At 40.3% G+C, this 12,580-nt stretch overlaps 1 protein-coding gene across 5 annotated transcripts in view; it reads left to right on the forward strand.

Moving 5' to 3' along the window:
• phactr2 (phosphatase and actin regulator 2) overlaps positions 1-12,366 on the forward strand; it is a 41,831-nt gene extending 29,465 nt beyond the window's left edge. For 3 of the 5 annotated variants that reach the window (XM_026190329.1, XM_026190331.1, XM_026190330.1), the window contains exons 4-13: positions 23-163; positions 1,122-1,370; positions 2,704-3,241; positions 3,459-3,637; positions 4,375-4,531; positions 4,897-4,952; positions 6,388-6,449; positions 6,756-6,893; positions 8,344-8,420; positions 11,135-12,366. In XM_026190329.1, coding sequence (XP_026046114.1) covers positions 23-163; positions 1,122-1,370; positions 2,704-3,241; positions 3,459-3,637; positions 4,375-4,531; positions 4,897-4,952; positions 6,388-6,449; positions 6,756-6,893; positions 8,344-8,420; positions 11,135-11,150 — 1,613 coding nt within the window. In that variant the 3' untranslated portion in view covers positions 11,151-12,366. The remainder of the gene's footprint in view (positions 1-22; positions 164-1,121; positions 1,371-2,703; positions 3,242-3,458; positions 3,638-4,374; positions 4,532-4,896; positions 4,953-6,387; positions 6,450-6,755; positions 6,894-8,343; positions 8,421-11,134) is intronic. The other 2 variants (XM_026190332.1, XM_026190334.1) reach the window with 1 other exon arrangement.
• Positions 12,367-12,580: the final 214 nt, after the last annotated feature.

The raw sequence follows: 12,580 nt of genomic DNA on the forward strand, positions 1-12,580 counted from the left end.
GCTTTTATTTCTTCTCCCCTAGATGAACCAGTCATCAGTGAAAATCTGAACGGCCATGCCACATCCAGTTTGACGCCAGAGGAAGTCAAAGTCGACATTGAGTCTCAAGAAACACTGCGGGAGGAACAGGCAACTGGCCCGGTCAGAACTGAGGAGAAACCAGGTAACCTTTGGACCAGTCACAATATAACCTTTGTCATACTTTGGCCTGTAATCCAGGGCTGGTTGGAGTCTCTAACCATCAGATTCCTGTACTAGTTGAAGTTACAAGCCCAGGGTAACAGTCTTCCACCTGCATATATTGAAGAATTATATATAGATGCATTGTCGTTATTTGTTTGAAAATTAAAGCAAGAAACGGTTGTCGCTAGAGACGTGCTAAATGCTGAGAAAACTTTACTCTTCTACAGAGAACTCACATTTTGTGGAATGTGGGGCTTTTTCGGCCCTTGAACTGTTCCATTTTTATATACTGGATCTAAATATTGTAGCTTTTTTTAGGTGCTTTGATGTCTTTTCCTCTGGGCTGTGGAATGCATTAGTATCTGCAGCAGCTTTCTGGTTGACATTGAACTCACTGTGGGATCAATGAGCGGGTCTAATGTGTTCAGATAGATATTCCCATTATATCAGCCTGCAATAGGCATTCACAGTTTGAACAGAGCTGTATCTTCTCCTCCTAATGCCTCTCTCTCCCTGAGGAGACAGGCCACTGTTCTTGTGTCTGATGCTGCTTAAGTGTTGTGCTGTTTTCAACTCAACCCTGTTAGCATTGAACTTGTAGCCATTTGTTTGTTCATTTGTCAATAATCAGAAAGGCAAAGGCAACAAACTCTGTAAGTACAGCAACTGAACACACATACTATCGCCTACCCTGGAGCCTGGGAAGGTTAATGGGTACATATTATCTATCAGTTCTCTGGAAAAGCTGTACAAGAGCCCTTCATCATCAGCTCTGTCATACACTTTCTGTATCATTCATTTTCTCCTCTGTCTCTGCTTGTCCACCTCTCTATTTGTGCATCAGTTTGCACAGATCAGCAACTTTTATCTTCCTTCCAGCCTTTATATTAACCTGTAACTGCTGCACTTTTCCTTCCTACTCCCTCTCATCTATTTAGAAAGGTCTGATACTAAACCTAACACCCGGGCAAATCAGGCGCGACCTCGAGAGACTCAAGCTAAAAAACAGCCAAGCGCCACTCCGCCCGCATCATCCAAACCTGCCGGTGGCACCGCAGCCACGGCAAAGCACAAGGATGGTGCCTCTGGGGCTAAAAAGACAACTAAAACCACTGTCAAGACTGGGTCGTCCACACAGGCTAAAGCTAACCCCCCACGGAACACTAACACAACTGGTCGCGGGACTGGTAAGTTCAGATAGTTAGAACCGAAACCAGCTGGCCTGTCAGTGTTCATCCCTTCCCTCATTCCCGCATGGAGAATGCCCTTCTCTCACTGTTGGAAGGAAAATAGGAGTCACTATTAAGCAGTTTGTTCCTTCTAAGCATGGCTGTATGTGCACACTCGTGCAAATGTTATTGAAGTTTCTGTCAAGTGGTTAGTATTTCCCCTTTTCTCCCTCTTCACGATGTGCTTTCCTTATAAAAAGCATGTCATTTACAATATCTGCCTGTTTTCCAAGAAAGCAGAAGTAAAGATTTATCTGTGAACCTCTAGAAATGTCTGCAGTGTTTGTGTGTGTGTCAGAGGGGCTGAGCAAGAAAAGTGAGTGAGGTCAGTGTAGCATCGCCACTTTAACAAGAAAGAGAGAGAGCAATCTGACGAGCTTGTGTGGTTTCACTAGCATGACACCAGGGCATGATCATCCCCCTGCTTCCTGTGTATATGTGTGTGTGTCTGTGCTGCAATATATAGCATGGTTAAACAAAACTTAGAACACTGCATGTGATGTTCATGCAGTCCTTTCAGAGGATATTTGTGTCTTTTGTGGTGTGTTCAGGAAAGTGGCACAAACGTTGCTTCATTAATGTTTGAATAACTTCGAAATCCTAAGTTCACCCCCTCTCCTAAGGGTGTTTTTACCAGCACACAAAGACACTTCACATAGACTTGAAAACATACTTTAGTAGTCAGTATATCCTTAGGTATTCTGTGTTTGTCACAGTTTTAATGGAGAAGATATGTTTAGATAGTTACTCTATTATGTTTAAGTTTAAGAGTTGGTAAATATTGGAATCCATATGTGCTGCATACACTTGGATTATGTATTAATCAAAAATGGTTACGTTTTCTGGCATTGCACAGCCTAGACAAAAAACGTGATGCATTTGAAAAATAAAATTCAAGGCCGATCATACTTTAGGTGAAACTACTTTGATTGAAATAGAGAGCAAAAGTGAGACATCGCGTTTTATACGCTTCAGTTTTATCCATGCAGCCAATCAAAATGTTTCACTTGAACAGAAGGTGTAAGACTACTAGCAATAGTTCCCTGGGTTAAGTAGCCAACAGCCATTAAACAGAATATAAACATTGCTTATATTTTGGGATGATTCTCACATTATCATACGCGTGTTATTAACTACATATATTACTGATGACATTTTTACTTTAAAACACATAAATATTTGTCTTTTACAACATAGAATTTGTATAAGCATATTAGGAGGTTTTTGTGCATGTCTTCAGAAAATGGAGCATCTAGAAAAACAAAAACGTCTGATTTTCTGTCCTCCTCAGCCAAGTCCTCTCATCCAAAGAAGACGGGATGCACAACAAAAAGCACCACCACCTCCACCTCCACACCTCGTTCTCGTGCGTCAAAGGACACTGGCTCTGCAGCACAGAATGAAAGGACAGATGCAAAGGCCAACCGGAAATCAGACACTCCGACTTCATCGTCTGTACTTCAAAAAGCCTCTGCAGAGACTCTTAACCCACCTGGAGACTTAAAAGCTTCTCGCCTTTCCTCAGACACCAAATCTATTTCATCTAAAGTCTCAAGCAATGACACAGGGGGAGCTCAGGGGGACTCTGTCCAAGATCCCAAATCTTCACCTGACGCATCGCGTGCAGGTGAAGATACCCATAAAGGTGCAGTTCCTGGAACCACAAGTCAGTCTTCTCATGTCAACACTGCTACAGAAAACACATCATTCGCAGATGGAGAGGCGCGCGGCAGCTCACAGAGCGATAAACAGGAGAGGACAAAAGAGGAGGGAGGAGGAGGTGGAACGAAGAAAGGAGAAACAGAGAATGTTGTTGAAAATAGCCGGAGGTACTGTAAAAATCTAGTTGGTACATGCAAGTTGCTGATTGCTTGAATTCCTTATGTTCACTTTGACTTTATCTAAGTTTGATAGCATGCATTACAGTAACCTTAACAAAGTCACAAATTAATCTTTATATGATTTGCTGTTATATGAAATTAGATAACTGACAATAAATCTATTAAAATTTGTTTAGTCACACTGTTGTGTTATTGATTCCTGCAGGTCAGCAGAGGATGAAGCAGAAAAGCCGCAGCGACCCAGGGTAAAAACAGAGCAGGCCGAGGTGACCGTGATACCCGATAGGCCGAGAGACAGCCAAACTAGTGACTCTGATTCTGACGGACCAATCCTGTACCGGGATGAGGAGGAAGAAGAGGAGGAGGAAGACGAGGACTCAAACAGTATGTTTGACAACAGTCACGTCAGCTGCAGAACTTAAAGAGAAGCTCACCTAAACAACTCAACTTCGACATGTCAGTTAGCAGGCGGGGTGTGATGTGTTTAAGAGGATGTAGTGCAGTGGGTCAATGGTTAGAACTGTTGCCTCACAACTAAAGAGCCCTGCTAGTCCTGCTACTATGGTTAAAACATATTTATTTTGCAAATAAATATGTTTTATATATATTTTACCTAATGACACATGACCTTTGGTTTTAATATAAGACAGCGTATCCTGATTCAGAGTTGTGGAACTGACCAGTAGGCCAGCAGCTCATGGCTACTGAATAGACACTTCCAGTAAAAGAATATGTCATGTCACCAGATGTGTATAAACCCTTGAATGGTTGCAGAAACACATCCATAGCTTTAACATCCTGCTCAGCTCAAGGGCTCATTGCTCCCAAGATGAAGTGAAAGAACCGTTTGCAGTCAGACTGTGAAGCCGCCCAACTTGCTGTGACGGTGCAATGTTTGCTTCGTGCAGTCATGCTGTTAAAATTGTCAAAGATGCAACTTTTGCTTGCAAAACTAACCAGCACTGGTGAACAGCATTTAATCTGTTTATCATTACAATGGACTTTCTGTTGATGTTTCAGGTTTTTAAACGTCTCATTTTCTTCATTGTTTGTTCATTATGATCCACAGCTGACCCCCCGGAAGACTGTTACTAGCCCTGCCTGTTCTCTCTCTGTTCTAGCCTCTCTTGCCAGCAAGATCCGCCGACGAGACACCTTGAACATTAAACTGGGGAACCGACCCAGCAAGAAAGAGCTGGAAGAGAAAAACATTCTGCCACAGAGTTCAGAGACGGAGAGGCACGAGCTACGCCAGCAGATTGGCAGCAAATTAGTCAGGTACACTCAAACACACGCATACAAAGTGGACTGTGAAAATGTGGCTAGGTGTTACTTTTTTCTCAAGCTTGGCATTGCTTTAGGATAACAACAGAGATTGTTGTTTATTTTTTTGGTGTAGCTGTGGGTGGTATACTGTTACAAATGATGCACATTAAAAATGTGTCCTGAAGTTTGGCCTTTTCTAACAGATGAGCCAAATTGGCTGGTGTTAAAACAGCCTTCAGATTCTCAGCAACAAAAGGTGTAAACAAAAAACAACATCTTAAGTGTTGATAATTTTGGATTTTTCTCTGCACGAGCCTGCAGAATTATTAAATCCATACCTGCTCGTAAAAAGAGTGTAAACAGTTTTCTCTTTTTAGACGCCTGAGCCAAAGACCAACCACAGAGGAGCTGGAGCAGAGAAACATTCTGAAGCGTAAGTACACTCTTCAACAGAGGTGTGACGTGATACACCTTTTTTTTTATGATCGTCATAATGCTTTAAAGCCCGAATGTCATTTATCTACCTGCAACCATATCACAAGAGCTATCATGAGGATGGTCACATTAAAGCCGGTATTGTGCTGTTTCAGCTGCCCAGCCACAATCTGTTACTGCCACTTTCAGATCTTCAGATACGACCTTGCGTGTCTTATTAATCAGATGGATGAGACAGATATGTCTGTCTAAATTATGAATTACTGCCTTTTAGCAGCTTTGTGTCTCCCACGGTGGAGTGATGTGTTCAATCACACTGTGAGGGGATTTTCTTTGGTGATCATATACCGAAGTGATAGAAGCTGGTCTGAGTCATTCGTTTTCCAACGCACACTAACGAGCATGCTTGTCATGCTACTGAACATGAATAAAATAACTCTGCTAGCGGCTATGATCTCACCTGTTTAGTTCAAATTTGTCATTCGTGCAGGCTTTTATGGTTTTAAGAATTGCCCATTACTTCAATCAGTATATTTGTTCTTGGTCTAACTGCACAAATGCATGATACCTCTTTCCCTAATATACAATGATAATACTGCTTTATTGTAGGTGAAAAGAATGCCTGTATTCCCAGTCAATAGAACAGATATACACATAGTCCATACGTGTAGTGGTTATATCCACATACATAACAGCGGTAAGGAAGTTCCGATATATTGTTTCTGGTGTTCATCCCTTTGTGGGCAAGAATTTATCTACAAATAGATTTGGTAAAATTATATAATACTGTGTGTATAATGTAATGTAATGTAATGTAAAAGTGTCAAGAGCAAGAGCAACAGCTTTACTGGGTATCTGTGTAACTTTATCCTCTGATTTAATTATTTTATTTATTTTTTGAAAGGTTGATTTGCAGACTTTAAAACGTTTCGGTCTGCAGCACACAGCCTCAGTGTCATCATAGCACATGAGAAATAATGCAAGGCTCTCATGTGTTCCTTTAAACACAGGAAGAGAAGTAACACTGTGTATGTGTTGTGCTAGGAAAGGATTAGGTGTCGTAAATCCTGCATGACTTCTGTTTCAACCTGGATGAGACCACTAGATGTCACTGACTTCTCCAGTGCCCCCTCACCAAGCTGTTTATATATATATATATATATATATGCGTGTGTGTGTGTGTGTATGTGTGTGTGTGTGTGTATATATGGTGCAATTCAATGAATATTTCACAAGAATATTTGCCGTTCAGATTGAATCTAATTTCCCTTTTTTCGCCTTTTTGCTTTTGTTTACGTAATGGCAGCCACACTGCTGCATAGCCATGCACTTGGCTTAATATTGCAAATTATAGCTTGTGTATATAATTAGATGCAGTAACTTGTTGCAGACATAGTAGGTGTGAAATCAATCTGCTGGTTCTCTACATGCAGAAAAGAATGAAGCAGAGGAACAAGAAGCTAAGCAAGAGATTAAAAGGAGGCTCACGAGAAAGGTACTGTAAATTTCACACACACACACACACACACACACACACACACACACACACACACACACACACACACACACACATAAGAGAACAGAAAGTACACAGCACGTCTATATTTAGCTACTAATATGTTTTGCCCCACCTTATGAGTCATGGTAGTAGAAAGAAACTGTTTTATATAGAGAGATCAGGCCATCTAGTGGACTCAGCTGGAACTGAGACATTAACCAAAATACTGGGAAGATCATTTTGAAGTTTAATATTTGATTCGACTGACTGTCTACTTTCTCCTCCTTTCTCATCTGTGTGTAGCTGAGCGTGAGGCCGACGGTGGCAGAGCTCGTTGCTAGGAGGATTCTTCGTTTTAATGAATATGTGGAGGTAACGGACGCCAAGGATTATGACAGACGAGCTGACAAACCCTGGACACGGCTTACTCCTGCTGACAAGGTACTGCTCTTGTAGACTGCTTTGTAATGCCTGATATAATTTAATTTATTAGGGCTTTATGAAACCTTTACAGTTTCTATTCAGGGTGAAAATTTTGTGAATTTGTGATGTTGATTACTTTGGTGATTAGAGACTTAAAATATATGTGGACATGCAATCACACATATATGGCGAACAACCATCTGCTTTTGTAGCGGCCTCGACTTCTTGGGAAGACTTTAGAAAAGATTTCAGATCTTGGCTGCAGGAATTTGAACCCACTGGGCTGTAAGAGCATTATTAAAATCAGGCACTAAATGTTTCCTGGCTTGCAGTCGCTGTTCCAGTTCATCCCAAAGGTGGTGGATTGGGGTCAGAGCTTGTGCAGGCCAAAATCAAAAACCCATTTATGTATGGGTCTTAGTTTGTTGCAGGTTTTTTTCTAGTTTCAACAGGACGGCCTTCTGCGTACACAGTTGTGTTTCATATTATGGTCTTAAACGTCTCTGTGTGTTTATGCTTGATGATATACATGAAATTCACCTAGCTCACACTAAGTCAGTATGTAACTGCATATATGTGCCATCTGCACTGTATGAATATTTAGCATGGCTTAACAAAATATCCTCACAGACAATAAAGACCCTCAAAGTGTGCAGTTTGTCAAGGTTTCCCTCTGCTGTTGATGTTCAGAACTGCACAGCACATAAATACAGACCTTGAGACTTCCAGCCCACATCCAGTATATTCAATTTTAGGATATCTTCTCACATTCAGAGGGCAACAGGGAAAACGATGCATGGACAAACCAAAGTAAACTGTCTGCTTGCACATTTGTACAGTGAAATCTCCGTCACCAGTCACACCGCAGACAGCCTTGGAGACATATAAATTATTTCTGATCGCACAAATCTAAACTCATTACTGTCAAATAAAAGAATGGACAGGCAAATAAAGCAAGCGACGTCTAACTAAATCCTTAACAGCTTTAAAAATAAACCTCCGACTTCACAGCATCACCTGCACAACCAGGTCAAAAAATGGATGTACTTGATGTTACTGACGACAGACAAAACAAACTTTTCATGTAAGGCTTGAGGGAAGAGTCGGTTACAAACATTACAATAAATCCCTTTAAAATCATTATTTTATAAGTTAAAATGAATGAGAATAATCATTTGTGCTGCTGTGTAATTTGCTCGATTTTTTTAACTCATATACTATTAGTTCCGACTACTTCCCCGAAGCAAAGACTGTAGCTCTGCAGATTTATGGAAATTATCTGTAAACATCTTAAAAGCTCCAAATGAGAGCGCTTAAGCATCTGAACATTTCACATTGAAACAGCTCAAAGGCATCATGAGCTTACTTGGAAAAGGTGATTGGGGTGGGGGGGGGCACAGTTGGCCTTGGTCTTCTAATGATGTTATTTTCTGTGTGTGTCTTTGTATGTGTGTGTTCTGCCCCCCAGGCTGCTATCCGTAAGGAGCTGAATGAGTTTAAAAGCCGAGAGATGGAGGTTCATGAAGACAGCAAACAGTTCACCAGGTACTTAAGCGGTCAATGGCATTGACCATTTAAGCAGACTCTGAAGCTTTATTATCGCTTTATCACAGTAAATGCTGCTGTTTATTAGTCACATTGATCAATATTTATATTGTTCTAGTCCCACATTAAAGTCACGATATACTCCTGGGTCGACTCCAGTTTATTTACCTCAGGCAATAATTGACAATAAAGGTTAGGTTCCCTCTCTCATTTGTTATTTTATCGGTGTGCCGAGCCCACCAAAAAGAACTTATAAACCTTTCAATAAAAACACAACTAGCGCAAAATGTTTCAATATTTGTTTACATCCTCTTTCTGAACTTGTGAAATTACATAGTTGTTGATGTTTTTGAAAGAGAAGAGATGTTACTGCAACTCATGCAGAACAGAGACATTGAGTCACCGTTATTTCCTCATATCTTATTATACTTTGTTTTATGAATTTAGAGAAAATAAGAAAAAAACCCAGCAGTGGCAGCATTATGTCTGGCAATGTTTTTGCCTCAAGACTTTATTAAATTGTTAAGGGCTGAGGGGCAGGTCATGCAACGGAGAAGAGTATAAAAGAGAAAGAAAAGTGCTTCCAGGGTGCAATTTTCCCTGTCTGACTTTAAAAATGCTATTAAAGGTGAGCCACAGAAGTCAAGATAACATTTAGGAACAAGAAAACTTTGATATAAAATGTACACGGGCTGGAAATGGAGGAAAAGCAACTTGTGCACAAACATAGTCCACATGCAAAAGTCCTCAGAGGGGATGCCTTACCTGCAAATTCATTACAAAAGTCAATATAATGAGATGAGAATGAGAACACGTGCTTTAAGAAGACAAAGTTAAAACTGAAATCTTTCCAAAAGTATGTTTTGTAAAGAAATTAAAAAAAAAAAAGATGAGCAGAACGCTTCCTTTCTTTTGAGTCTGACAATGGAAACATTTGAAGGAAGGTCCACGATTTTCATTTTCCTTTGAGAAATCAATGAAATGCGTCATTTGTTCTACGATGCCCAGAAATGTTTTTCCTTTGTGCCATATTTTTGAAGAGGGAAAAAAAACCCTGTAGACTTGTGCTTTTCTGCAAGATTTAAATCTATTGTTAAAACACTTCAATTAACAGCACGATTAAAATGCACCACCACCATTTTCGTTCTAAAGCCAGCAGCCGCAGCTCAAAGATAGAGGAAACTCGTGTTTGACTGTTTTTGCCTGATAACACGCTGAAACGTAGCAACGGTACATGATAAAACAATGTTCATATTATAATCTGTCTCACTCACAGTGATGTGAATAAGTTTCTTTCTAGAGTCCGATGAAAAACTATCTACACGATTACTGCTTCCTTAGGAATTTAGAGGGTAAGGAGCAGCCAGGCTGAAAATCAAATGCACTTGATGAATTGATCATCAACAAAGCAGAAGTTTGCTGGTGTGGAGCATTCAGATGTGTGTTAATAACACAATCTTTCATAGAAATTCACCTGAAGATTCACATGAAAAGACCCAAGAGCTACACCTCAGACTCTACAGGTCTCACCATGTTAAATGTTGAAGTTCATGACAGTACCTTTAGATAAAAGCTGAAAAAGTATGGCTTGTTTGGAATAGTTTCCAAGAGGAAGCCTCTAAAAGAACATGGCTTAGGTTTCCAAAGTTGCATCTGAACAAACCAAAGGACACACTGTCTTTTGCAAGGGAGCAGAGTGGCATAGATGTTTGGATACATACGCAGCACATGTTTGTAAAAGGAATCTGAACCAGCTGTCCGTCTCAGCGATGGAGGAGTGAGAATTTGGTCTTGAGTTAGCATTATAGGGTCAAATGTGAAACCATCTGTCTGGCAGTGTAATTGGGTCAATGCAGCAAGACAATGATCCCATAACATTCCTCCACAATGATGTGACAGATTGATAAAGTCATACAGAAAAACAAGTGTTCATGTTATTGCTTCTAGGTAAGCATCAAGATAAGTTCAATGACTTTTAAAGATGATTTAAGATGGTGAAATGCTTATTTAATGGTTAGTTTTTCTATAGGACTGCACATAATCCTTTTTCTCACATGACTATTTTTTGCTTTGTGGTCCTCGGGATTCCCATATGCTTGTCTGTCATTCACCTAGGGACCATTTTTGATCCGACGACACCACAAGGATTACGCAGATCAATGCGGCCCTGACAGCTTAATGCTTAGCCATGTCTTCATTTCATTCTCATTCTGTTATTTGATGCCTCGACTATGTAAAAAGATATTACTATTAAGTGTCTACAGTCAGCAAATAACTCACCACAAACTGCTGTTACCGACTGTCTTTGATCACACAAACTACTCACAATGTAGCCTGACAAAGCATTTTGTAAACACCCACCTCCTGGAGTTAAAGATGCGGTCTGTTATGTGTGTTGGTTGCTTTGAATTCAGATGAGTAATTTATGTTTCTGTTAAAAAAAGAAAAATACAAGTTTGAAATTCAAATGAAAATTGGCAGCCCTAGTGTTCACTGAGCTTTGGTTTATATCGACAGCAGTTGGTTTAGTGTTTGAGGATTTTTCAAGATCTGAAAAGTGATTTCAGATGCAAGTTTATTCCCAGGTACTGTGCAGGTTACTACTCGGAGTGTTAGTAGGAATTGCTAATAAATGACAATACATTCATGTATTTCTATTATACTGTCTGTGTGTTTCTTCTGTTGTAAATAAACCTTTGTGTCTGTGTTTTCAGATTTCATCGGCCCTAAGTCTCCTCAATGCCCCGTCGACGTCAGCGCCACAAGCTCTCTGGTCCACATCTCCCAGCAGGCTCAGCTCAGTCCACTTCACTCTGGAACTCAGTCGACCTTTTTCACAGCGGACTTTTTGTCTTGTCACAGCAGGAGAAGCACAGGTGTACTTTACAACATTTAAACGTGGCTGTGTGTCGTTCAGGTTAACCAGTTCCAAAACCTTGGATGTGCGCTCATACTTTAGAAGAGCGATTGATAGGAAGGTGACACTCGCTTCACCTGCATTTTTCCTACTGAAGCACATCGGAATATCTTATGTAAAAAAGCTCTGTTGCCCCCGATGAAACTTTTAAGTCTATCATAACATCTGTGTGTGTTTCTTGGCACCCATAAAACATTTGCACATATCCAATGTCAGGATAGTGGCGTGTATTGTGCTCAGAGTAGATTTATTTATTGTAGAGTATCAGAACCAGCTGGTACACAAAATATTTTGTGTATTTCTTTTTTTTTTTTTTGTATGTATGTTTTTGGTCAGCCCTGTTGTAGTGAATGTGAGTGTACTGTAGAGTTTGTGTCCTTACCAGGGTATGCCTTGTCAGTAACTGACAAATGGCCAAATATGGGCAACTTCCTAGTACAGGAAGTGGGGTTGATTGGATAGTTTCATGCTGATGTCAGTGCCTATGTCACAGATCACAGGAGAGGAGAGGCAGTTTCCTCTGCTCAGATGTTCCCCTCAGAGATGAATCAGAAATACTGCAGTTCATTTTTTTTTAAAAACATGCTTTAAGTTCTGCCACTAGAGGTCGCTGTATCCTAAGAGTTACAGAAGACGACGGTGCACATAGCTGAAGAATAACCACAAGTGTTATATTTAAAACTGCTAAAGCTGAGGGAGCCACCTGAGGCTTTAATATTGAAGTGCAAATCCCATTCTGGCCACTTCTAATCCCTCAGCACACTTTCCTGATGATACATGATGATAACATATCATCATGTATTCTCTGCTGGGTTATGAACCTCTAATCACAAAGTGCTGGGCTAGCTGTTTAGGAGATGTACTCATTGTTTTCTTACTAGTTCTATTACAGGCTTTTGGCTGGGGTGCTTTACTTGGCTCTTTATTTGGTGCCAAAGATAAAGCAGGAACCTGATCGTATGTAGGTGTTGGAACGCTTACAGCATAGGTGTCAAACTCTGGCCCGTGGGCCAAATTTGGCCCGCAGCCTACTTGCATTTGGCCCGTGAAGCCATACCAAATTACTATCAGAGCTGGCCTACTGGTATTATACAGCTAATATATATATTGTTTAGTATTAAGCTTTGCTTGTTCCATATTCAGTTTTTCAGCAAAACGTGTTTGAGTCCATAAGAAAAGATTCATTCTTATATCTGGAGGAATAAATATATTTCAATAAATATTAACGTTAGCCCGCGACTTT

The sequence above is a fragment of the Astatotilapia calliptera genome, chromosome 13 (genome assembly GCF_900246225.1).
Source record: "Astatotilapia calliptera chromosome 13, fAstCal1.2, whole genome shotgun sequence".
NCBI classification, from domain to species: domain Eukaryota; kingdom Metazoa; phylum Chordata; class Actinopteri; order Cichliformes; family Cichlidae; genus Astatotilapia; species Astatotilapia calliptera.